Genomic DNA, 22,611 nt, shown 5'->3' with positions numbered 1-22,611 from the left:
TATAGGTCACATGTACAGTATATGACTGACTGAACCATGCACCGATATTTAGAAGCAACTTGTGCTGTTTTTCACTTACACACACACACACACACACACACACACACACACACACACACACACACACACACACACACACACACACACACACACACACACACACACGTACGTATTGGATCATAGTAATCTGATCTGCGGTCACGTGGAAAAATCTGTCGATTTCCGGTTGTGGGGCGACGTCGTAAGCATAGCGCATGCGCGACCAATAGGCCCCGTCATCACGTCTTTAGCGCTACGTGTACGTTATAGAGCTGCGTGTAACAGAGCTGGTGCTAGTGAGTGTTGTACATTCGGCTTTGTAAAGCTTTAAGGTAAAAGTTATTTATTTATTAGATGTATTGAAAAATACATTTGTCATATAGTCATTCCACTGATATATGTCTATACATATTAATATATTAAATTAAATGTTAATGTGTGTTTATAATGTTGTGATTTAAAGCTAAGGCTAGTTTTGCTAGTTGTGTTGCTTTTGTGGTTGATATTTATGTGTTGCGTGGAGATTATTTAGTGGAGATTATTTAGTGGAGATTATTTAGTGGAGATTATTTAGTGGAGATTATTTAGTGGAGATTATTTAGTATAGATTATTTAGTGGAGATTATTTAGTGGAGATTATTTAGTGGACCCTAGAAATGACTTGTAACTGTTTTGTCATGTTCTTGTAGAGTCAGACCGTTGTGATGGATCAGGTCATGCAGTTTGTGGAGCCTGGGAGGCAGTTTGTGAAGGACTCCATCAGACTGGTGAAGAGATGCACTAAACCTGATAGGAAAGGTACAGAGCATTCATTTACACCACACATTTAAACTAGTTTTTGTTTAAATGGGATTGTGAGAAGTGGATATAGGATACAATAAGCTCTTGTATAGAACTCAAACACCTTCTTTATTTAAGTAAATAAAAGCTCTACATGCAGTGAGATGGTCACAATAACAACTTCTAACCATTACAGCTGGTTCTGTTCTCAATTCTGATGTTTTCCATCATTCCATCAGTACAGCTCGTTCTCCCTGCTGTAATTCAAATCACATTTTGTATGTACAAAGTCATTCGAATATATTTTATTGTTTTATAGCATAAAACCCACAGTCAGACATTTCACATAATCGTCTTAGAATAAACTGATTTTAGTTGATTTAGTTTACAAGGGACATTAACGGAAGGTGTCAGGTGTTTTCTGCTGCTTTTTTTTTTAGTCCTATTCACCTCTAGATGGAGAAAATGAGAAACTGGAGAAAGAACGACTGTTTATATTTACAATAACAGGAAGTACCTTGTTTGTGGACATTTCACCTAATTAAATGTTGCTGTACACTATTAAAAAAAAGCTTGATGGCATTCGGTAATTAAAGGTAAATCACTGAAATAAAAGGGTTGAAACACTTTAGAATGTGCTGTTCTAGGAAAAGGATCCACTTTTGGCTGTTATCTCCCTGTGAGGCTGCTTCACACCACCGTAGTGTTGATTATAAAAGCACAACATGTGCCATCGTGTTATTCTCTACTCAAAAGTGTTTTTTTTTTTTTTTAAGAATTCCATTTTGGACCAGATTGATGTTTTTATATCTTGATTATCTTACATTGAAAGTAGAAAAAGATGTGATGCATCTGAATGATATATAATTCCTTTCTTGTGTAAATGTATACAGAGTTTCAGAAGATTGCCATGGCAACAGCGATTGGTTTTGCAATCATGGGCTTTATTGGGTTCTTCGTCAAGCTTATCCACATCCCCATTAACAACATAATTGTGTAAGTATGCCTTTAAAGGACCTTTTTTTTAAATTTATCTTCTCCAAAACCATCTGATTGAATGTGTTGAGTGAGTGATGTGTCTGATAAGATTACCCATCTTTTTTTTTCTTTTCTTTCAGTGGTGGTTAAACTGTGTACCGGAGACTGAATTTCTGAACTTCTGCCATGCTGAGTTTATTTGTATATAAATTTAAGTATTACAACTTATTTGCAAGAATGTACCACACGGAGTCTCTACCAACACTATGTATAAAAACTTTTTACATATATCAATAGCTTGTTTCTTTTCTTTTTAACTGGTTTGTCATGTAATTAAGCAAATGTTGCTGCACTCATACACAGATGCGTACACATACATTCAGAGATTTCATATACTCAGTGTATGAGTGCAGCAACATACATTTGGAAAAAGATGCTTAATGTAAATTGTCTGAAAAAAATCAGATGAATTAAAAAATCCTGCTACTCACATTAAAAAGCCATTTATAACTTCTATGTGTTCATGTGTTTGACCTTCACATTTACATCTGTGTAAAAGCTGCAGCTCTCCTCAGCGGACAACTCGCTTTTCAGGTCTACACTCTGGAATTAAAGTGTTTTATTCAATGACATCATTAGTTTCCACACGCATGTAAGATGAGAGACAGTTGGATTGCTGTGGGACACGTAAAAAGTGAGATGCCTTAATGCGTAAAACTCTTTTTCTCTGTGCGCTTGATGATGTAAGTTGAACAGATGTTTCTTCAGTAAAATCAGAGCAACGCTGCAGGGACTCCGGGAATAATCACCACAACAAATGTTTTCATTGTGATAATCAACTTCTCTTTCCTTCCCACACTCTGTAACTCTTTTTTTTCCAGAAAGAGACTACACATACATCAACTAGACTATTGTTTTGTTTAATTCTTACCTAAAAGCTCGTTTGTATAAGACTGCTTTGTTCTGCCCTTTTGCACACTTCTATATATAGTGTGCAAATATCTAATAATATATATCCATATATAAAGCTTATTATTAAGAGTATACATTTTATCAAACATGGAAATCCATGCTATTATTGCAAAAATGGTCATTTATGTAGGAAAAAACCAAAATTTTGTACTAACAAATCGGCTTTAGCAAAATGTTAGGCCTGAGTATTTGCTTATAACAAAGCTTTTGTTTGTCTGATGCTGTCTGTTACATGTTAGAAGGTTAACCATGAATAATATTGGCTCACACTCTTCACATGGAAAAAAGCCTTTATAGCTACTGTAACATAGTTCAAATGTTAACCTACAAATAGAAAAGATCTGTATTTCGAATATTTGCCTTAGAAATATATGCCTAGATATACTATTTATTTTGCCCATGGCTTCAGTGTGGCCTTTAATACCTTCAGACAAAAATATAATCAGAATCTGGCAACCATGCCACTGTTAAAGTCACTTTTCCCCCCATTGTAATGTTTGATCTTAATATCAACTGACCCTCTTGACTCATGCCTACATACGTTCTACAAAATACGAAATCTATATTATAATCACATTCCTATTTATTCCTTTGACCAGTTCAGAAATGCACCTAAACTCTGATGACTTAAACATTACATTATTTTAAAATATAATGAATATGCTTCAAAACCACAAGACAAGTATTTTTTGATAGAGGCACCAATGTGGAGGTTTAAACTCTATTGATATGATTAAAGAGTAATCCTTCTAAAATACTGCATTTCCTTGATATAAAGGATAAACTAAGAAATAAAGAAAAAACATATACAGTTGTTGTTTACAGTATTGGGCAATGCTGTCCACATCTAAGACTCTCTACTGACTCTTCTTCATGTGGTGTGTTGCAGCTTAAGCTATGGGATTTGTCCACTACATTAGATGCCATGCCGTCCGCTGGATGGACTTTCCCAGATGACAGTTTAAACTCTACAGATGAAAAAGAGGGCAGGCTTCCATTTTTCTGTGTACACATTTTCGCTGTTTCTCCCATTGGTGATACTTCCTTGTTTTTTCGAGTGAAACCTCTTCCTTTGTTACTGGTAATGCTCTGATTATCCAGGAAAGGGTCAGAGTCGCTATCGTGGGCCATGTTGAAATATGTACATTTGGGTGTTGAAGGCTTGGCCATATCTTCCATTTCAGAAGAGGATATGACAGCTAGCTGGGATGGTTGTGTTCCATAAGGTATGTAGGGAGCGTCCTCACTGGTGTGACCTGTGTCAACTGAAGACGTATCTACATTTTCATACATTCCCATTGAAACAGGAGGAGATTTACGAATGAGGTGATTTTCCTTAAGAAGCCACCTGCCCTTATCTATCAGGATTCCTTCCTCAGAGTCAGTCTTTGTATGAAAGGCTAGACATTGTTCAAGCTCAGAATTCCCATTAGAGTCTGAAGAGTTGCAGTAGAATGGGTCCTGCACGGTTCTGTTAACCATGGGGTCAGGAAAAGACCTACGACTGTTAAAACTCTTTAAATTAGTGCTAGCTATTTGTTTTGTGTCTGGATGAAGTTTCTTTAAACCATTATCCAGGGTTTTAACTTTTCTGTTGAAGTTCTTTGAGCTTTGATTCATGTTGCCTTGGTAAATGAACAGCTTCTCTGCCTCCTCATCTCCACTTGTAAAAAGATCTGTAGAAACCTGTGACAGGTCTCCTCCACTGTCTGATGTATCAGGCCTGTAATCGGAAAGGTCAGATGTGTTGGGGCTAGGAAGACATCTCCCAGCATATTGATTGTCCACATTGCTTTTAGATAAAGTCATTACTCTGTTTTTGCAGCTGTCTGGTTCAATACGTAGAAAGCCATTTGAATCATATGTGAAAATCAGAGCAGAGGACATCAGGGCTAAGTTGACAAAATCCAACAGTTGCTGAGGGAACACTGTAGGATGCACACAGTGGCATTCATGATCCATATCCGCTTCTTCTAATCCTACAGAATCAGACTGGGCTTTGTGTTTGTCCTCAATTTTGCATGATTTCCCTGTCAGAAAATCTTGGTGGTTTGGTGGATCTTCCAAGAAGCACTGCTGTGACTGAGTATCTAAGACTTTGTCAGTATCTACAGTATTGCGCTGCTTGTCTTCAAGTTTGTTTTTTTCCTCCACTTTCTCTTCATCCGGTGTCTGGAGGTCAAGTTCAGCTAACGCTCCTTGACATTTAGAAGACTCTGAATCGAAGTGGTCTGAATATTCACCTTCCTGATGCAGAGGAGAGTTTGGTTCTGCATTAGAATCTTCATCCTCATCTGCTTCTTCATCGTTTTCATTAACATTGTGAGCCTGTTCCGTTTCAGATTCTTGCCATGTGCAAGATGCTGACTTGTATTTGTCAGAGTGTTCATCGTGTTGATCGGACACAGAAGAATGGTGTGGTTTGGCAGGTAGATTTTCACATTCTGAGGTGCTACACATTGATCTTTTATGATCATAGTTGCTCTCAACTTCCTCTGAGCCAGAATCATCATTACTGTGTAGATCAGCTTCATCTATACTTGAGAGGGATGCTTCTGATTTAGCAGATTTGTGTATTGCATTCTTCTCTTCTGTTTGGATTGTGCCATTGTTTGGGTGGTGCTCTAATACAGTCTCTGTTTCTGAAGCCATGGATGTTGTATTTGGCTGTTCGGCATGTTCCCTGGTTTCACAATAGGTGTCTTCTTCCTTTGAATTCATACTACATCCTTCTAAACTACCTGTACAATCTCCCGTTCTACTGAAGGTCTCATCATTTGCCTCGGAAATTGCTACTTTTCCCGAAATGGTAGAATGCGGTTCAGATTCAGATTGCATAAAATTTACACGTTCCGGCCATTCTACTTTTTCTTCCAGATTACTTGGATTGTAATCTAGAGTCTGAACCTCATCATCCAGTCTTATCTCATCCTCTGTGTATTTTTCCTCAATAATTTGGACATTGTCCTTCATGTCCTGTTTGACCTCACAAAGATCTTCTTTGCTCGGTTCCTTATCTACATACCTTTCCTTGTTTGTCTTAACATCATCCACAATTTCAGTTATACGCACAAATATTCCTTCTTGGTTAGTCATACCATCAATTTGGACATTTTTCCCCCGGTCTGATTTCTCCATAGCTAGGGAACTTGATTCGAGCAAGGGAATTCCTTCAGATTCTTTGGATAACTCTGCAGGCTTAGTGTTTGTAATATCATCATATTCACTTACTCTCTCCTCAAGACATTTTCTTTCTTCCTCTAAGAACCCCTCTATATCCTTTTTTCTTATAGCATTCTCATTCTTACAAAGAAAAACATTTGCGGCTTGGTTTTCTTGACTGGAATGCTCCACAGTGGGATGTGCTCCATTGAAATTTGTCATATCACTCCTAACAAGTGAAGATATCTCTCTGCGGAGGTCCTCACACATGTTAAGCTCATCCATTACCTCTCTGATACCAAAAACTTTCCCTTTATCTTGATCTTCTTCTCCTGAGTTGAACTCAAGGGCAAACTCTTGCTCTGACCATCTTGATGACATTGGGGGACTTTCTTTGATATCATTATTTCCTTGGAAATCTCTCCATCTCTTCTTTAACTGAGCAGAAATTGAGCTGTAGAGACTTGCCAGGCTGGCCTTAAGCTCTTCTTCATCCTCTATGCTGGCCAATTTTTGTATGGACTGCATGACATTCAGAGCTTCTGGATTGCTGCCTGAATTATTAGCATTGGCAGAATCTGAGTCTTCAATGGCAGATTTGGCGATCCTTTCTCTCAGTGTCATCACTGTCAGGAAGGAGAGAAGTGTCTTGGATGTAGAGCCAAAAACAGAGGCTAACAATGATGAGAAGTCAGGAAGGCTATGGGATTTCTTCTTTGTCTTCAAGGATGACATATAAGAATGACTACAGGCTCTTATGATATACTTGATAGATAAACATAACTGCTTCAAAACATGTTTCATTCCTGACCTAGGGCTCAACTGTGTGTTTGGTGATGTTTCACTCCCAGCATCGGGCAATTTGGGAAGCAAGTCCTCTGAAGATTTATTCTTTCTTGTGCCAAGCTCCTGTTCAGCAGTGGGCGTTCTCACACTTGGCATTGATTTACAGAATCTTCTAAGGTTTTGTGTCTCCACGGGTTCACCCCCACATCTAATTTGCAGCAGTGGTTGAGACTCTAGCTTCTGCACAGTAGAACCTTCAACAGATGAACAATTCTCCACCACATTTTCATTGTCTGATTCACTTCTCATCTCTGAAACATCTGAGAAATCACTTTCAATCTGGAACCTAGCTCTAGATTCATTTGGGTTTAACTCATCCATGTAGGGCACTGATTCAGGGTGATTTTTTTCCAGCCAGTTTTCCACATATTGGCACACGTTGCATGGAGATGAATGGAGCACTGGCATAGAAACACTTTCACTCAACTCCTTGCACTCTTTAGGAGATTTTGTTATACCGCCATTCACAGACCGTTGCTTTGTCAGAATTTTGAAAGGTGCTGAATGAGATGATGAGATATTATCTAATTTTTTCTTTATGTGAGGCCTTAGCATGTCATTACGACCAAAGTTACTATGACTTACGATTACCTTCTGAGGTAACTGACCTTTCTTTCTCTTTTTAACCTTCTGCCAATGTCTGTCACTTTCTTTACAGCTCTGTGATTCTAGAGAATCACTGTTCTTTAGGTCTTTCAAAAAGTCTGGAACACTTCCTTTCTGCATTTTGTCAGTAACAGTACTTTTCAATAGCACATGTTTTTTTGACCTTTGAGATTTTTGTGCAATTTTTGTCTTCTTACCTAAAACTCTTTCATTTTCAGAGTCCTCTTTAGAGGACATCTCTGCTCCTTTGTCTAAGGATTCACACCTAGCTTGATTTTCATAGTCGGTGAAGGTGCTTATTGTTTGTGAAAGGTCTGACTGACCAGATAGTAAGGATAAAAGTTCATTGTTTCTAGAATTCCCAGAACCAGACCTCGCAGACAGTTTGGTAAGATCAGTGTCCCATTCATTACTTGAAGATTGAGGCCATGATTCAGTTGAATCTGTCTTTTTGTGATCTTGAGACAAAAATGCATACCTGTGATCCTTATCGTTCCAGGTTTTTGCAAAATAGGTTTCACAATTATCCTGTGAATGACTAATATGCATTTTAGTTTCTGTAATCTCTTTTCCTTTGTTGTGCAGCTGAGAATCCTCTGACATCATTGAGAGAGAGGAGTGAGTCTGCTTGTGTTTGGTGTCTCCCAGATTTTTCTTCCTGGGTTTTGGTACAGGTCTTGTACTGCTAGATCTGCTATGACTCAAAACACAGCACCCTTCCATCAGTTCACCTTCAGCTGTGTGCTCCAAATATGAGTATGTACCAACTCTGTTTTCCTGAACAGTTTGTGATCGTCTCTTTATATTCTCTAATGACGTTTCTTTCCTTCTGACACGCCGAGGTCCTGGAGTAGGAATCCGCCTGAAACACGGTTTGGGGTTTTCCAAGGCCTCAGAGGTTGCACTTTCACTGTGATTTTCTCCTTTCTTATTTAATTTGTTTGGTTTACAACTTTGTGTATTCTCATTTTTTGATCCATAGCTGTCTATATTAGACTCTTCTGTTCTGTTAATATTATTGTCTTTATTATCAGGGGAATTGTAGCTTGAAACTTCTTGTGAGAAAGCTGCCATTTCCTGGCTATTAACACAGGCTCTACTTACTGTAGTGGTCCAGTGAATCATCTCTTCTTGCTTAATAGTAAGACGCACTTTCATCTCTACGGTCATGCTGCCGTCCTGATTCACACGGAACGATTTCTCGATCTCATCGTCTGAAGGTACGATCAAGCGATCCTTTTCCTCTATTCCAGACATGAAGTCACATTTCTCCATGTCTTCTGATTTTAGTGATTGTTTGCTCTCATTCAACTTTGATCCTATGTTCACGTCATTCTCGTCAGAGTGACTTCCGTTTAGTGACACATTGATCTGATTTACAAAATATCTTTCTGATGATAATGAGAAATTTCTTGACCTTGGTCTGCTGTGTATTGTTTTTTGTTGAATTTCTTTCCAGTTGTTTTTTTTTTATTTCCATGTGGGAGGCAAAACAAAGAAGAAAAAAGTAAACGCATTAATAAATTTGAATTATTATAATGGACATTCCTGTGATAACCCTGTGATTTAACCTATGCTATTTACCACAATTATGATTTATGAGACTTCCTCTGTTAAACACATTGCTGATTTTACACACATGTATCCTGCCTCTTACACACACTGCAAATCATCACCAGTAGAAATGTACATTAAAATAATGATGGTACAGCTTACTTGGCAATGGCTGTGTCTTTGTTGGCCCTATGGATTCAGATATGACTGAGTGTGAGGGTTGAGAGTGTGATGTAGATGCTTGGACATTGAAGTTAGCCGCCTGAAAGGGTTCATTACCAGCTGCTACAATGACACCAGAGCACAGGATCAGGGCTGGCAGACCTTCAACCTACAAATGAAATTGGTGTGCAATGAATATCTTTTTTTTCTTTCATGATTATATATTTACAGTTGATTTTGCAAGTCATCCTGTTATAGATAATCACAATCGGAGCACTCAGGTCTTACTATTTGATTAGAAATTCACTTGAAGCTGCTGGTTAGCAGGTTTTCTGGCATTAACATTAGCTGGATGCAATACAAATGATAAAATAAATAGAAAACACAGACCGGATAATATATTTTGTTGAGCTGAGCTCACAGAATTTCACAAGACTTTGCAGAGAGCAAGATGAGCACCAAGAGAGAAATTACAGAGATAAATGCTAGTCTTTTACTCTGCTAGGTAATGTTAGTCATGCTAAGTTCTGTTTATGTCAGTTTTGGTTGCACTTGGCATGTAGCCATACAACTACTAGCAGACAAAGTTTGAAACTTTGTGGGAATTGTGAAAAATCTCAGGTGATTCAGATCCCCCCGACACACACACACAAAACTTTCTATTTGTTTTTCACTTGAACTATTTTGGGTGGTATATTACATAGCAGGTGGAATAAATTCTGACATAATTGATCTTCGTTTATTTTTTTCTCACATAAACCTTTAAACTCTGCAAAATACTGTATCATAAACAAAATACTGTATGGACCACCTGTTGTTTTTAAGGTTTCCTTTTACAGCAATTATTATTATTATTGCACTTTATTCCACTCTACAACTGTGTTGCACCGCCGCACTGTGCTTCACTGTGTATATTGTCCTGTTCAAGGAATTAATTTACTGTCTTGTACTGCTTGGTCCTGTGTTGTTTTATGTAGCACAATAGTCTTGTCGAAACATTTTTTCTCGCTCCCTTGTGTATTGTACCAGCTGTATATGTTTGAAATCACAAAAAAGCCACTTGACACAACTGTCACAGGGGTGTGTAGACTTTTTATATTCACTTTAGTTATACATGGTATATCTTACATATTGCATTTTATAAAACTGTTCATGATCAAAATATAATCAATTAGTCAAATATTATATATTTTTTAATGCTTATAAAAATAATCATTTTCAGATGAGTATGTGATGCTTTAGGCTTGAACCATGCATACTGACAAGCTGAGATCTAAACTAAAGGGTGTAGACCAAGTGCAGTACTAAAGAGATCTGACTTTTAAAGCACTTACTCGTCTGCCATCAGCGGTGTAAAGCTTAACCACAGGGAACCGCATGACTTGAGAAAGGTATTCCAAGAGCGCCTCAAAAGTCGGAGCTGTCCTCCTCTGCAAAACAACTATGTGCTTAGTGCTGGGATCCCTGTTTTTAAAAACCACAAGCCTTTTTGGTGTCCTCACTGTCACAGAACTTTCTGCCATTTTTGCCATCCTGCCCGAGTTATTCTTCTTGACCAGCTGCCGGATCAGTCCTCGGCGTCCCTGATGTCCTGCGCTGGTAGGTCTGGTGCTATTCCAGGGGACATGTCTCCGTTTGATCTCATCCAGGTTCAGGGGTTTGACCTTTCTTTGATCCGAGCAGACATAAGACGCCCCATGCCGCAAATCGTCTAAGCTCCGAATGAAATGTCTACCTTTGGGTGTTGTGATGGTGCGTACCCCAAAAGGTAGAGGCACTTTGCTTGATAGGACATCCAAAAGACCATCAAACGTCTTGAACGTACGACTGTTGATGACGACCCAGTGCCCGGAAAACTGCGGGTCTCCACTTTTGTAAAAACAAACTGTCTTTGAGTCTCTGGATGCGAGGAGAGGTCTGGAGGGCAGCGTCCGTGTGCTCCCTGAGAAAACATCTGGCTGTTCTTGGTCATGATTTAGAGGGGTATTCATGGTCATGCAGATCTACTATAAAAAAAAACAAACAAAAAACCCCACACACATTAATAAATTAATATTGTTTTCGTTGAAAAAGGGCAATTATTGCTGAAAAATTAGGAGCTTTGGGCAAGAAACACAATACTACATCACCTTGCCATCTCTATACTTATTTGCTTGAATATACTGTGATTAGTATAGATCTTCTTCTAACTATTTGTGGTTACTCTTATTTAGTGGTATTTTTTGGTTGGTTGATATTAAAGTATAAAGACAATTACACTGAAATTCAGTTAATGCTCAGCTTTATGATGTGTCCTGGGACACTGATAACAAACATGTGTCAGTAAGTAAGTTGTTCATTATGAGTGAATAAATCATTTTTATTTTTATTCTCATTTTATTCCAGCACACCTTATTATCAGCTAAAGTTATCAGTTAGCTTAAAATATTATATTGTTTGAAAAATAGACTCCACACTGCTTGTATAGGCTACATATATTTGCAGTCAGCGAAGTGCAGTAAATGAAAACATAGATGGAACTGAAATACCTTACCTCAATTCACATTTAAGGTGATCCTGATGTGGGACTGGTGAGCTGCTAGTCCAGTCACTGAAAAGATTATCTATGACACACACACACACACACACACACACACACACACACACACACACACACACACACACGGCTATTTTTGGATGGCCAGCATCAGAGTTAATTTGTGTAATCTTTGCTCAAAGTTAATCAGCATTTTAAGCAAGTTAATATGCAGCATAAGTGGTGTATTTATGTGCATTAAAATATAAAATAAAATAATCTTCACAATAGTATTCTGTGGTATCATTTTTAAATCAATATGTAATATCTGATCAATTTAAAAAAGTTTCCTAGGATTCTCTCTTATGAACATTTCACTCATTATGCTCTTTTTTCACTCAGACCAAATGTAGAAAGCACATTCATTTCTTGAGTGTGTGTGGTTTTGTGTGTGTGTGTGTGTGTGTGTGTGTGTGTGTGTGTGTGTGTGTGTGTGTGTGTGTGTGTGTGTGTCGGCTAGCAGATGGCTGAGAGTGTTTCTAGCTTCTTGCAGGGATGTAATCAGATTTGAGCAGTGTGCTAATAAGGATTAGTGTGTGTGTGAGAGTGAGCGTTTATTCTGTGTCTAACAATAAAGGAAATGGAAGCCTAAAGCTGGTGCCTCTCCATTGGAGACCAGCACAAACCACTGTACAAGTAGAACAATTATACAGTAATTGCTTACTAAAAAGGTCCACAGATCAACTATTTAATGTATCAAATACTGAATGTTAGGTCTGGAAGTGATGCGAAGAATCAGGAACATTTGATAATTTTGAAAAAAGTGACCCAAGCTGAGGACAAACAAGGACGTGTGCTACTTTTGTGTTATGATGTGAGCAAGTTAAGAGATCTCTGATTTAGGACACCATCATCATGAGGCATGAGAATCGTTTTGACGCACAATTCACAGCTGTGCTGTGTTTTTGTCTCAGTTACGGATGTAAAGTAAGATCAAAGCAAAACATGATGTACAGTACAGACCAAAAGTTTGGACACCACCTTTTCAACAGGACCTCCAGGCTGTGTAAGGGCTATTTGACCATGAAGGAGAGTGATGGGGTGCTGCGCCAGATGACCTGGCCTCCACAGTCACCGGACCTGAACCCGATCGAGATGGTTTGGGGTGAGCTGGACCGCAGAGTGAAGGCAAAATGGCCAACAAGTGCTAAGCATCTCTGGGAACTCCTTCAAGACTGTTGGAAGACCATTTCAGGTGATGACCTCTTGAAGCTCAGCAAGAGAATGCCAAGAGTGTGCAAAGCAGTAATCAAAGCAAAAGCTGGCTACTATGAAGAACCTAGAATATGACATATTTTCAGTTGTTTCACACTTTTTTGTTATGTACATATATAATTCCACATGTGTTAATTCATAGTTTTGATGCCTTCAGTGTGAATCTACAATTTTCATAGTCATGAAAATAAAGAAAACTCTTTGAATGAGAAGGTGTGTCCAAACTTTTGGTCTGTACTGTAAATCTATCAGCAAAAAGGTTTGAAAATTTGTTTGAAATTATAACAAAAAATGTATTTAAATGTAACCACTAGATGGCTCTGTTGTGTATTTTATTCCATTGTCAAAAAAAAAAACACCAAACAAAATAAACACCTCCTACTGGAAGATCAGTTGTACCTGTAACTCTTTGCTGACCCTTAGAATCATACTGGAAATAATGTCTTGTTATTAGTTATTGGAAATTACAGAGGGTGCTTAGAGTTTTTTTAGTTGTAAGATGCACCTTTCTGGAAAATATCTATCCCACAAGATAGTTCTAAAAGGGTGTTGAGATGATGAGACTGAAGACCTGGAGCCATTTGCAATGAAGGACAGTGTGAAGACCCATTAAAAAAAACAAAGATACATAATAAATCCTGTAATATGTATTCCATTCAGTAGCACATAACTGGACACTGTTTGTCAGACTCTGGTGTTTCCACCTCAATGGAACGACACAGCAGTGAAACTGGGCCTGAGAACAAAACCAATAAATCTTCATAAAGCCAGCAGGTATTACTGCTGAGTGTAGTGCATCATGAGATATGTGACTTTGAGCCTTTTTCTAGCATTAAATTTCTATGAATGAGCTGAAGCTTTGAGACAGTCTTCTTAACAGCCTTCTTCCACCTTAGAAATATTGCCAAGCTAAGAAGCATGCTATCTGTATCTGATGCTGTTATATGCTATCTGTATCTGATGCTGTATCTGATGCTGTTATATTACTATACATATATACACACACATTGTGCATACACACACACACACACACACACACACACACACACACACACACACACACACACACACACACACATATATATATATATATATATATATATATATATATATATATATATATATACATATATATATATATATATATAGCTCTCCCCCATTCATACAACTTTTCCTCACATCCAATAGCACATTTTTTCACACTTGCACATTTGTACATACAAATTGCCTACATTTGTATATGTATATTTCAGTTGCACATTTCTCACCTGTAAATATGTACATGCAATTTTGTCTACATTGTATATGTCATTCTGTTACACTGTGGAGCTTCTGTCACTAAAACAAATTCCTTAGAGCAATAAAGCTCTTTCTGATTCTGATATATACACACACACACATATATATATATAAACATTTTTTACACAGCTCGATTAGCTCTGTCTTACTACAGCTCGCCGAACAACTCGATTAGCCATGCCTTTAGAGACGTAAACACATCTCCTTCCTGCCTGCGCTGCTCGGCGGGCCGCCGGTGGGTTTGCGTTAGACACGAAAGATTTGTTGTTTTAAACCTGTTCTGCTTCACATTAGTGAATATATCTTCACCATGGGCAAGAAGGAAGAGGAAGAGGTTATTAGGATCGCGAAGAAAATCGACAAATTGGCACAGAAGAAAAACGGGGTGAGCTGCTCTGTCATGAATGAATTTCCCAAAACAGACACAGAAGCTAATTTAGCTTAGCTAGTAGCGCGAGGGTCTTGTCCCAAATGGCCTCCTAGTGGACACGTAGTGCACTACAACGCCATTCTCCAAACTCGGCGTAGTGCGTGTACGTAGGGAGCATTTAGCGATTTGGGATTGGTCCTTCTTTAGAAAGAGAAAATTGAAGCTAACTCCGTTAGCTTATTAACAACTTCGCTTAAACCGCTTAAATAGTAACGACTTCTATCTGACACTGAAAGATGCGTTAATGGTAATAAAATTCAGCGTGTTTTTCCTTAGTTAAAATATAATCTGAAATATAATCGAAAAACGTGTTTATTTAACAAATTTGCGTGCAAATCTTTTATCTGAAGGAGAGGAAAAAAGCGCAACTGAATTCGCTCACGGAGTTAAAACGTGGAAGAGCGCAGAGTAGCTAAAGTTTTAATATGTTTACGGGATAACTAGCGACTGCGCAGTTCGGTGTGAATGAAGGTGACTCACCGAGGCGGTTAGTTATAATGCTGTCTGACTTAACTAGCTACACTTACTTACTGTGATGCGCGAGCGCGACTAGTCAGTGAACACGAGCACTTAGCCGACTGGTTTAGCTAAACTAACTATAACTAACTAACAACAAACAACAACAGTGGTTTGGTAGAAAAATATTCACTTCTATATTATAAGTAGTGTAACATGTCTAATATATAGGGCTGTGGAATGAAACCCATAGAAACAAACACAAATATAAATCATGTGCATCAAGTTTAAAGAGAAACATAAGAACACTGAGAAGGGGGGGGGGTAAATAAATAAATGTCAATTATTTCATTTCCCCTAATGTTTTTTTATTTACTGATACACAGTAACATTTCAGATATAAACATTGGCTTCTTATATTTCGAGGAGAAGAAAAAAAAAAGATCTGGTCACGTCTTCGGCGGGTTATTATCGTTTCTTCGTGATTTCTTTTATTGTAATTATTATTATTTGTTGTATTTTCGTTCAGTCAGGGGCTTTGGATCTTCTCAAGGAACTGAAGAATGTACCCATGACGTTGGAATTGCTTCAGGTGACGTATCATTTTACTTCACGTCGTTTTCATTTGAATTAATCAAATAACACATTTTCCACTTTTTTTTCTTTGCTTTTACAGTCGACCAGGATCGGCATGTCTGTGAATGCTATCCGGAAGCAAAGCACAGACGAAGAGGTGACATCGCTGGCCAAATCTCTTATCAAGTCCTGGAAGAAGCTTCTGGGTAAGTCGAAGCCATGTTAGTCTCATGTAGTTAAAGACTACCTTGCTCTTATGTGTCACATGTATTTCTTGTTGTTCAGATGAACCCGCTGACGGAGACAAACCCTCTGAGGAGAAAAAGAAGGAATCTGCAGTTCCAGTCATGTCACAGTCGCAGGGTAGCCCTGAGCCTAGAGAGGAAAGGTATCCATAACCTCAGAGATGTCGTGTTTTTATATAATAATGCAGGCATTTGATTAGTAATATGAGAGAAATATTCAAAACAATGCAGTATCTGCATTTAGTGTAAATAATGTGCATATAATAAATAATAATCAATTTACCAGACATCTGATGAATGCAGTCCTGGTATGTGGTGCTGGTCATTAGGGTTTGTATGAAACTAATAGATAATCTGATTTTAGGAAGTTATAACAAAATATTGACAGATGCAATGTATAAAACAGGCACCAACGAGATGTTATCGTCATCTCTTATTAGAGTCTTTAAAAGTATAATTGTCAGTGAGGCAGGGATAAAAACAGACCCAAATGCAGCATAGCAGAAAAATAAACTGGTTTAATAAATAAATAACCACAAAACAGGAACAAAGACACGACAAGACTTGACACGAGATGACAAGGATTCCACGCTGCCATAGGCAACGCTGCACGGCTAAATAAACAAGACAACTAACACATGAGTAACAGGTGTGCAGAGACGGGGAGGAGTAAACAAGGGCGTGACACAAAACAAACAAATGCACATGGCCAAATGTCCGGGCTGGATCCTGACAATAATATTTACAACAAACCGTTTTGCTCAACTGAGTCACAACCAGATTCAAAATAAATAAACATTTTGCAAATTATTAAAAAAGCAATTGTGAGTAACAGTCTGTTTTGTGTTTTGAACGTTAAATGTTTCTCTCAATATATGATATTATATACTTTTCTATGTGTAAAATTTGCCTCCGTTTGGGGCTTTAGAAAGATGATGTGTTTTCTGGGTATTTAACTTGCACTCTCTCCTCTTTCTGGGCTGTTATCCTCTACAGCTCCAGCAGTAATTCAAGCAGTAAGAGCGAAGCTGTTGAAATGATGTCCACCAGCCACATGTCCACTTTCCCTCGAGCACCAGGAACGTCTGACTCGGTGCGCATTAAGTGCAGAGAAATGCTGTCCAGCGCTCTGCAGACTGGAGGCAAGTTATGTTACACACACACACACACACACTTTCTCATTTGGAAATTCATCAGTAGAGTCGACGTAAGCTTGAAATTTGGCAGCCATTTTTTAATTTATTATTTTGGAGTAATACATTTGATAATAAGGATTGATTAGAATAAACTTGAGCTTTTAGTTTGCAGCAAAAACAACCAAATAAATGTTTCAAAACGAAGATGAAGTAAAGTGGATTTGACATTGTAGTTAAATTTGGAGGGTTAAGGTCCATAGTTCACTAAGAAATTGCTTGTATTGCCAAAGTCAGAATGATTTATGATGGACATGTGTAAGTATGGAGTGTAGTTGTGGATTTGGGCGTTCAAGTTGTGTTTTCTTACTTATTAGATGACCATATCACCATCGGATCCGACTGTGATGAACTCGGGGCCCAGATTGAGGAATATATCCTTTGAGGATCGCGAGACTAAGGCAGGTCTTTGTGTACTGTATGTGTTTGTGTCTTTTCCTACATACCATGTCATGATATTTCAAGCAGATCCTTGACCAAACTGCACGCATCTTCCTGGAGTTCAAGAACACCGACATGAAGTATAAGAATCGTGTCCGAAGCCGAATTTCAAACCTTAAGGATATGAAGAACCCCAACTTAAGGAGGAACGTTCTTTGCGGAAACGTGCCTCCAGATCGCATAGCCAAGATGACTGCAGAGGTGAGAGCAAAACGACCAAATCTACCTTGCTTTCTTTATAGAAATGTCTGAGCCTGTTCTCAGAGCAGTATTAGCGCTTTTTCACTCGAAAGCTCAAGTGGTGATTGTGTGGGCCGAATTTACCCCTCCTGCCCAGGTGGCATGTGAGCTGAGCTGGGACAGATTACAGAGCAGTCCCTCCAGGGTCTTATGGAGGTTTTTTGTGTCCATTTGCTGGAAAATGACTTGAATTGATCAAATTGCAAGCAGGGGACTCTTCTTTTAAACCGCTTCCAGTGAAGACACAAATTTGAATTATATGAATGAATTCTAGATCGAATTCTATGATGGCTATGAAGTTCATACTCAACCATCTGTGTTGTTTTTTCTCTCTCTAAATAATAAAGTATTGTTGTGCTTAAGCTTGGTTTAAATAACCCCAGTTTAAAAAACCCCATAAACTTACATATAATCATAAAGTCCAGCACCAACTTCAGACTTTTTTGTTAATGGACATCCTCACACAAACGTGGCTCAGATACAGATACAGTCCTGTGGTGGTGTGGTGTTTTGTTTTGGAGGTGGGTGAGTTGCTCTGTGTTGTACTGTCCTGCTGATAAATGCTGTTTGTTTTTTATTTTGGTGAAAGCATGACTTGTGTGTACTCTGACAGGAAATGGCCAGTGATGAGCTTAAGGAGATGCGCAAAAATATGACCAAAGAAGCTATCAGGGACCACCAAATGGCCAAGACTGGAGGAACCTCGACTGACCTGTTCACCTGCGGGAGATGCAAAAAGAACAAGTGCACCTACACACAGGTACGTTTACACACACATTCCACCGTTCTTCATCATCTAGCCATATTTTTTCACATCCTCGCAGAAGGAAGATTTCAACAATAACTAATAGCTTTTGAGAATCTAAATAGGTCGAACAGTTCCTCATCAATCTGAATGATACAGACGAAGGTTCGAAGTGGACAGTTTTAACTTTGTCATGTTCAGTGCACTAAAGCAGACGTTTCCAAAACCTGTACCTTGGCTTGATGCTGACCTGCAGTTTCCTATCAGAGCTGTGAGAGCATGAGATTTCTTTCAGGGAAGAGGATAAAGACTGCTTTTGAACATAGGACAGTACAGTATACGATATGACCAGAGACAGACATAACACTCCTTTATCAGTCCAAATGCTCTCTGCAACAAGTGAATGACTTTTTCAAAGGGGAATGAACAAAACTGCATGACTAATCGTGGCATGTCATGTCATATGTGTGTTCACGGTGTGTGTGTGTTCACTGCTCTGTGTGTGCACTTTGGATGGGTTAAATGCAGAGAACAAATTCCGAGTATGGGTCACCGTACTTAGCCGTATGTCACGTCACTTAATGTTGGGAAGATTGTATTTTTCTAGTTGAATGCATACGAGCGCCACCACGGACTAACACACACAAGTCATAATTTACGAGGGAAACTCTGGATTTTCTTCAAGCCACGTGTTTCTGAGTGAGGGGTGTGTCAGTCAGAAAACACAGTGGATGCAGTGGTTACAGTGTCTGTAGCTGATGGTAAATTTGTTGAAATTGAGTGTTTGCTAGTCTCAGAAGCTGATTTCAGGCTTTTCTTTTATTTGTAATCAACTAATCGCCAGCACAGAATACAAGCACATAACATATCAAACATAACAAAGTTTCCAGTGGCTTCAGAAATCGATAAAAAAAACGTCCCAAAGCAAAACACACTATGCACATTCTTTCTTCTTTTTCTTTTTCTTTTTCTTTTTTTTTTTAGAATAAAAAAAAAACCCTGCTGTATTTTTTTTTATATACTAGTTAAGTAAAAGAAGGTACACTTTCATCTTCCATCCAAAGTGACTTGAAAGCATCAGACGTCATAATTACTTCCCATCTCTGCCCAAATATGAGACTCAGGTCACAGAGTAATGCTGTCATCAAATATTCATCATTTTTCAGGAAATATAAACTTCAATTCCAAAATTATAAGAGGGATATTTGCATAACATTTTGTTTCACTTTCTTAATAAAGTCCACTGGCACCTTTCATGTTCTTTTTGAATGCCAATGAATTTCTACCTGCACCACAAGAAGCACTGCATCTTCAGAAACGATGGATATCCTAAAAGTAGAAACCCCATGCCACACTATTTCATCAACAGAAGCAAAAGTGAAAACATTACAGAGTTTCAGAGTTTAAGGGCAGCGTTTGCATAAACATAGCGTGGTGGTTGTTCCAAGCAAATTCTAGGCAAAAAAAAAAAGTGAATTAGCATCCACTTCTGTCGAACGGTGTTTTGGGAATATTCCAAGTCTACTAGAGAGGATATGATAACCAGACAAACCACACACGCTGTTGCAGTTAGCATGTGTTTTTGTTTGAACTGTCCACCATCTATGGTAGACTAATTCAGTACTGATATGAGGATTATCAACCTAATCTTGTGACCAGATTGTTTGTGGAACTACAAAGTTTACCTGACAAACCAGTTTACTTTATAGAGCACAATCTATTGCTGTTTACACTTTTTGTCCATATGCAGACATCTTAAGCTGAGACATGTTTCCAATTTTCCCTCAGGTTCAGACTAGAAGCGCCGACGAGCCCATGACCACATTTGTCTTCTGTAATGAATGCGGCAATAGATGGAAGGTGAGATTTCACTTATTATTTATTTGCTGTTTTCACCTTCACCTTTTCGTGAAGCTTCATTCTGGTTCATCCTGAATTTTTTTATTTTTATTTTTTACCTTGCAGTTCTGCTGAAGAAGGAGTGGATGTCATCCGTGCAGCGAAGTGGATATATTTCTGGACCATCACTTCGTACCATCAGCCAATAGGAACGTTTAGGTTTTTTGGCCTCCAACGTATTACGGCGGCTACGGACACCATCAATGTTTTTTAATCATTGTTTTGGTGTGGATCAAAACAATGTCCTGTGTTTTAACTTGACGTATAGCTAGGCTCAGCCGTTGGACTATGATCAGTGTCTGTTTGTTCGTTTGTTTGTTTGTTTTTATTTTCCTCCCCCCTTTAACATCAGGTTTTTATATGTAGTTTAATGGAGGTATTTTTGACAACATTTCACATGTAGAAAGTTTTACCTTGCTCTAAGAGGATTTACCAGTAGTTAGGCTATCTAATTTTCCTAGAAAGTTTCACCCAATACATGAAAAACTATTAAGGATTTTAAAATTGAAATTTCGCTTTTCTGTTAGCCTGACACATTTTGAAAATAAGCTTGACATAAGAAGACCCTTTCCACTTTTATTCATATTTATATGCATGATTGGCAAATTTCTACTGTGTACATTTTTTTTTCTTTTCAGGAGTAAAACATTTTTCCAAGACTTACAATCAGTGTTTATATATTTAGTGCATCTGCACATTGAAACTCCATTGTTTTTCTCACACTGCACGGGTTTAACCCCCGGATGTTTCACACCTCACACACAGAAATCGAACAGCGTGCGTCTCATCTCGCATGAAAACCAGGATGTAACAACACTTAACAAAAACGACTCTAGCATCAGGTGCCACTGATCAAGTTTGCACCTTAAGAAACAGGGAAATAAAAAAGAATAGAATGCTGTGAAAAATTAGACATCAGACCTCTCCTTTTTGTCACTCACTGATGCAAAAGCATCAGACAAGCCACTATTTAAACCGGGTACAGACTGTATTTATCACAATCATGCTTGATGAAAAGATGCAAATAAGAAGGTTAAGCAATGGACAGTGTGAACCATCAGATTACGATTTTCCAATATTAACTGCTCAAAGTATGAGCACTGTACTGTACATGAAACCCTGGATTAAATGTTTCAGCCTGAATTTTTACTCTTCATGAAGCCCTTCATGAAAATTACAAACGCAGAGCAGTTTGTTTCTCCTGGATGCAGAGTCGACGCCCCGTTCTGGTTTACGGTTTGGTCCTAACGTGGATCGACTGTTCTCTAAGCTTGTAAACCTCCCCTTCAGTCTGCTCTGCTATTGCAATTTGACATTGGAACCATAGCATTCGTGCGTCTGTGCTCACTTTTATACAGGCTAATTAGCATCCTCTGATGATCTCCAAACACTACCTTGGTGGCTGATGCAGACATTTGGTTACACCCACAGTTTCAGACTTAGAACAGCTCCAGCAACAGCTAGAAGCATCGAATAAACTTTAACCAAGCTTTGCATTAGGTACATGAGCCTTAGTGGCAGTTTCTCCATTCTATAATTGAACTGTAAATTGGTAACATGCTTGCCAAGTGTCTGAAGGAAGTTATAACCTGAATGCTTTTGAACTTGCAATTTAGATTGGTGTTGATTAAGCATGCAGACAGTAGTTCATGCAAATCATCGACTTCTTGTTGGTATTATTATTCTTCCATTTTCTACACCTTTATCCTACTGGGTTGAAGACTAAGGGTTCAATCGAATCAGGGCTCAATCAAACACTATGGACAAATTCAAGATGCCTACAATACATCTTTGTACTGGGAATCGGACCCCTGACCCTGAAGGTATGAGGCAAATGTGCTAACCACCAAGCCACTTGTTATAAATTCTCCATTTACATTTTTGGTGAACACCCAGGATGCTAGTGGAGAGAGAATAGCAATGAGGTGGTGTGAGGGAACATAGGAAGGTTGAAAAGGTACTCGGCAACATTCTGGATCATTTGCGGAGGTTGATTGCTGCTCAGAGGCAGATCTGCCAGGATCGACTTCAGGAATCTAGTGTTCCAGGGACTAAACAAACACCTGAGTGGTGAGAAAGGGACAAATCCTTCTGATATTGTAAAGGAGAAATCGTGTCAGACTTGCAATGTGAGAGGAAAAGGACGATTCAATGTTCAAATCAAATCATTTTTTATTTGTCACATACACATACATACA

At 38.4% G+C, this 22,611-nt stretch overlaps 3 protein-coding genes across 6 annotated transcripts; 2 read left to right on the top strand and 1 right to left on the bottom strand.

Moving 5' to 3' along the window:
* Nucleotides 1–210: 210 nt before the first annotated feature.
* LOC113657353 (protein transport protein Sec61 subunit gamma) lies at nucleotides 211–2,311 on the top strand. Of its 2 annotated transcripts, none has more exons than XM_027169073.2 (4): nucleotides 211–371; nucleotides 729–837; nucleotides 1,713–1,815; nucleotides 1,938–2,311. In XM_027169073.2, the coding sequence occupies exons 2-4, from the start codon at nucleotides 744–746 to the stop codon at nucleotides 1,945–1,947; spliced, it is 207 nt and encodes a 68-aa protein (XP_027024874.1). In that variant the 5' UTR covers nucleotides 211–371; nucleotides 729–743; the 3' UTR covers nucleotides 1,948–2,311. The 2 variants fall into 2 exon arrangements, with proteins under 2 accessions (XP_027024874.1, XP_027024875.1); XM_027169074.2 differs by having other exon boundaries at nucleotides 230–371; nucleotides 735–837.
* A 981-nt stretch (nucleotides 2,312–3,292) lies between these two features.
* Nucleotides 3,293–14,470, bottom strand: LOC113657585 (oxygen-regulated protein 1). Of its 2 annotated transcripts, none has more exons than XM_027169503.2 (5): nucleotides 14,338–14,470; nucleotides 11,633–11,702; nucleotides 10,434–11,105; nucleotides 9,100–9,268; nucleotides 3,293–8,834 (listed from the first exon to the last, which is right to left on the bottom strand). In XM_027169503.2, the coding sequence occupies exons 3-5, from the start codon at nucleotides 11,094–11,096 to the stop codon at nucleotides 3,589–3,591; spliced, it is 6,078 nt and encodes a 2,025-aa protein (XP_027025304.2). In that variant the 5' UTR covers nucleotides 11,097–11,105; nucleotides 11,633–11,702; nucleotides 14,338–14,470; the 3' UTR covers nucleotides 3,293–3,588. The 2 variants fall into 2 exon arrangements, with proteins under 2 accessions (XP_027025304.2, XP_047674580.1); XM_047818624.1 differs by having other exon boundaries at nucleotides 10,434–11,102.
* On the top strand, nucleotides 14,364–21,079 carry tcea1 (transcription elongation factor A (SII), 1). Of its 2 annotated transcripts, none has more exons than XM_027169504.2 (10): nucleotides 14,364–14,573; nucleotides 15,604–15,666; nucleotides 15,751–15,856; nucleotides 15,936–16,038; nucleotides 16,892–17,037; nucleotides 17,406–17,462; nucleotides 17,576–17,730; nucleotides 18,383–18,529; nucleotides 20,303–20,374; nucleotides 20,480–21,079. In XM_027169504.2, exons 1-10 carry the CDS (start codon nucleotides 14,499–14,501, stop codon nucleotides 20,486–20,488), a joined length of 933 nt encoding a protein of 310 aa, XP_027025305.1. In that variant the 5' UTR covers nucleotides 14,364–14,498; the 3' UTR covers nucleotides 20,489–21,079. The 2 variants fall into 2 exon arrangements, with proteins under 2 accessions (XP_027025305.1, XP_027025307.1); XM_027169506.2 differs by lacking the exon at nucleotides 14,364–14,573 and adding an exon at nucleotides 14,845–14,865.
* Nucleotides 21,080–22,611: the final 1,532 nt, after the last annotated feature.

Source organism: Tachysurus fulvidraco, chromosome 1, assembly GCF_022655615.1.
Source record: "Tachysurus fulvidraco isolate hzauxx_2018 chromosome 1, HZAU_PFXX_2.0, whole genome shotgun sequence".
NCBI classification, from domain to species: domain Eukaryota; kingdom Metazoa; phylum Chordata; class Actinopteri; order Siluriformes; family Bagridae; genus Tachysurus; species Tachysurus fulvidraco.
The sequence above is the reverse complement of the archived record's forward strand: the minus strand, read 5'-3'. Positions and strand labels throughout refer to the sequence as shown.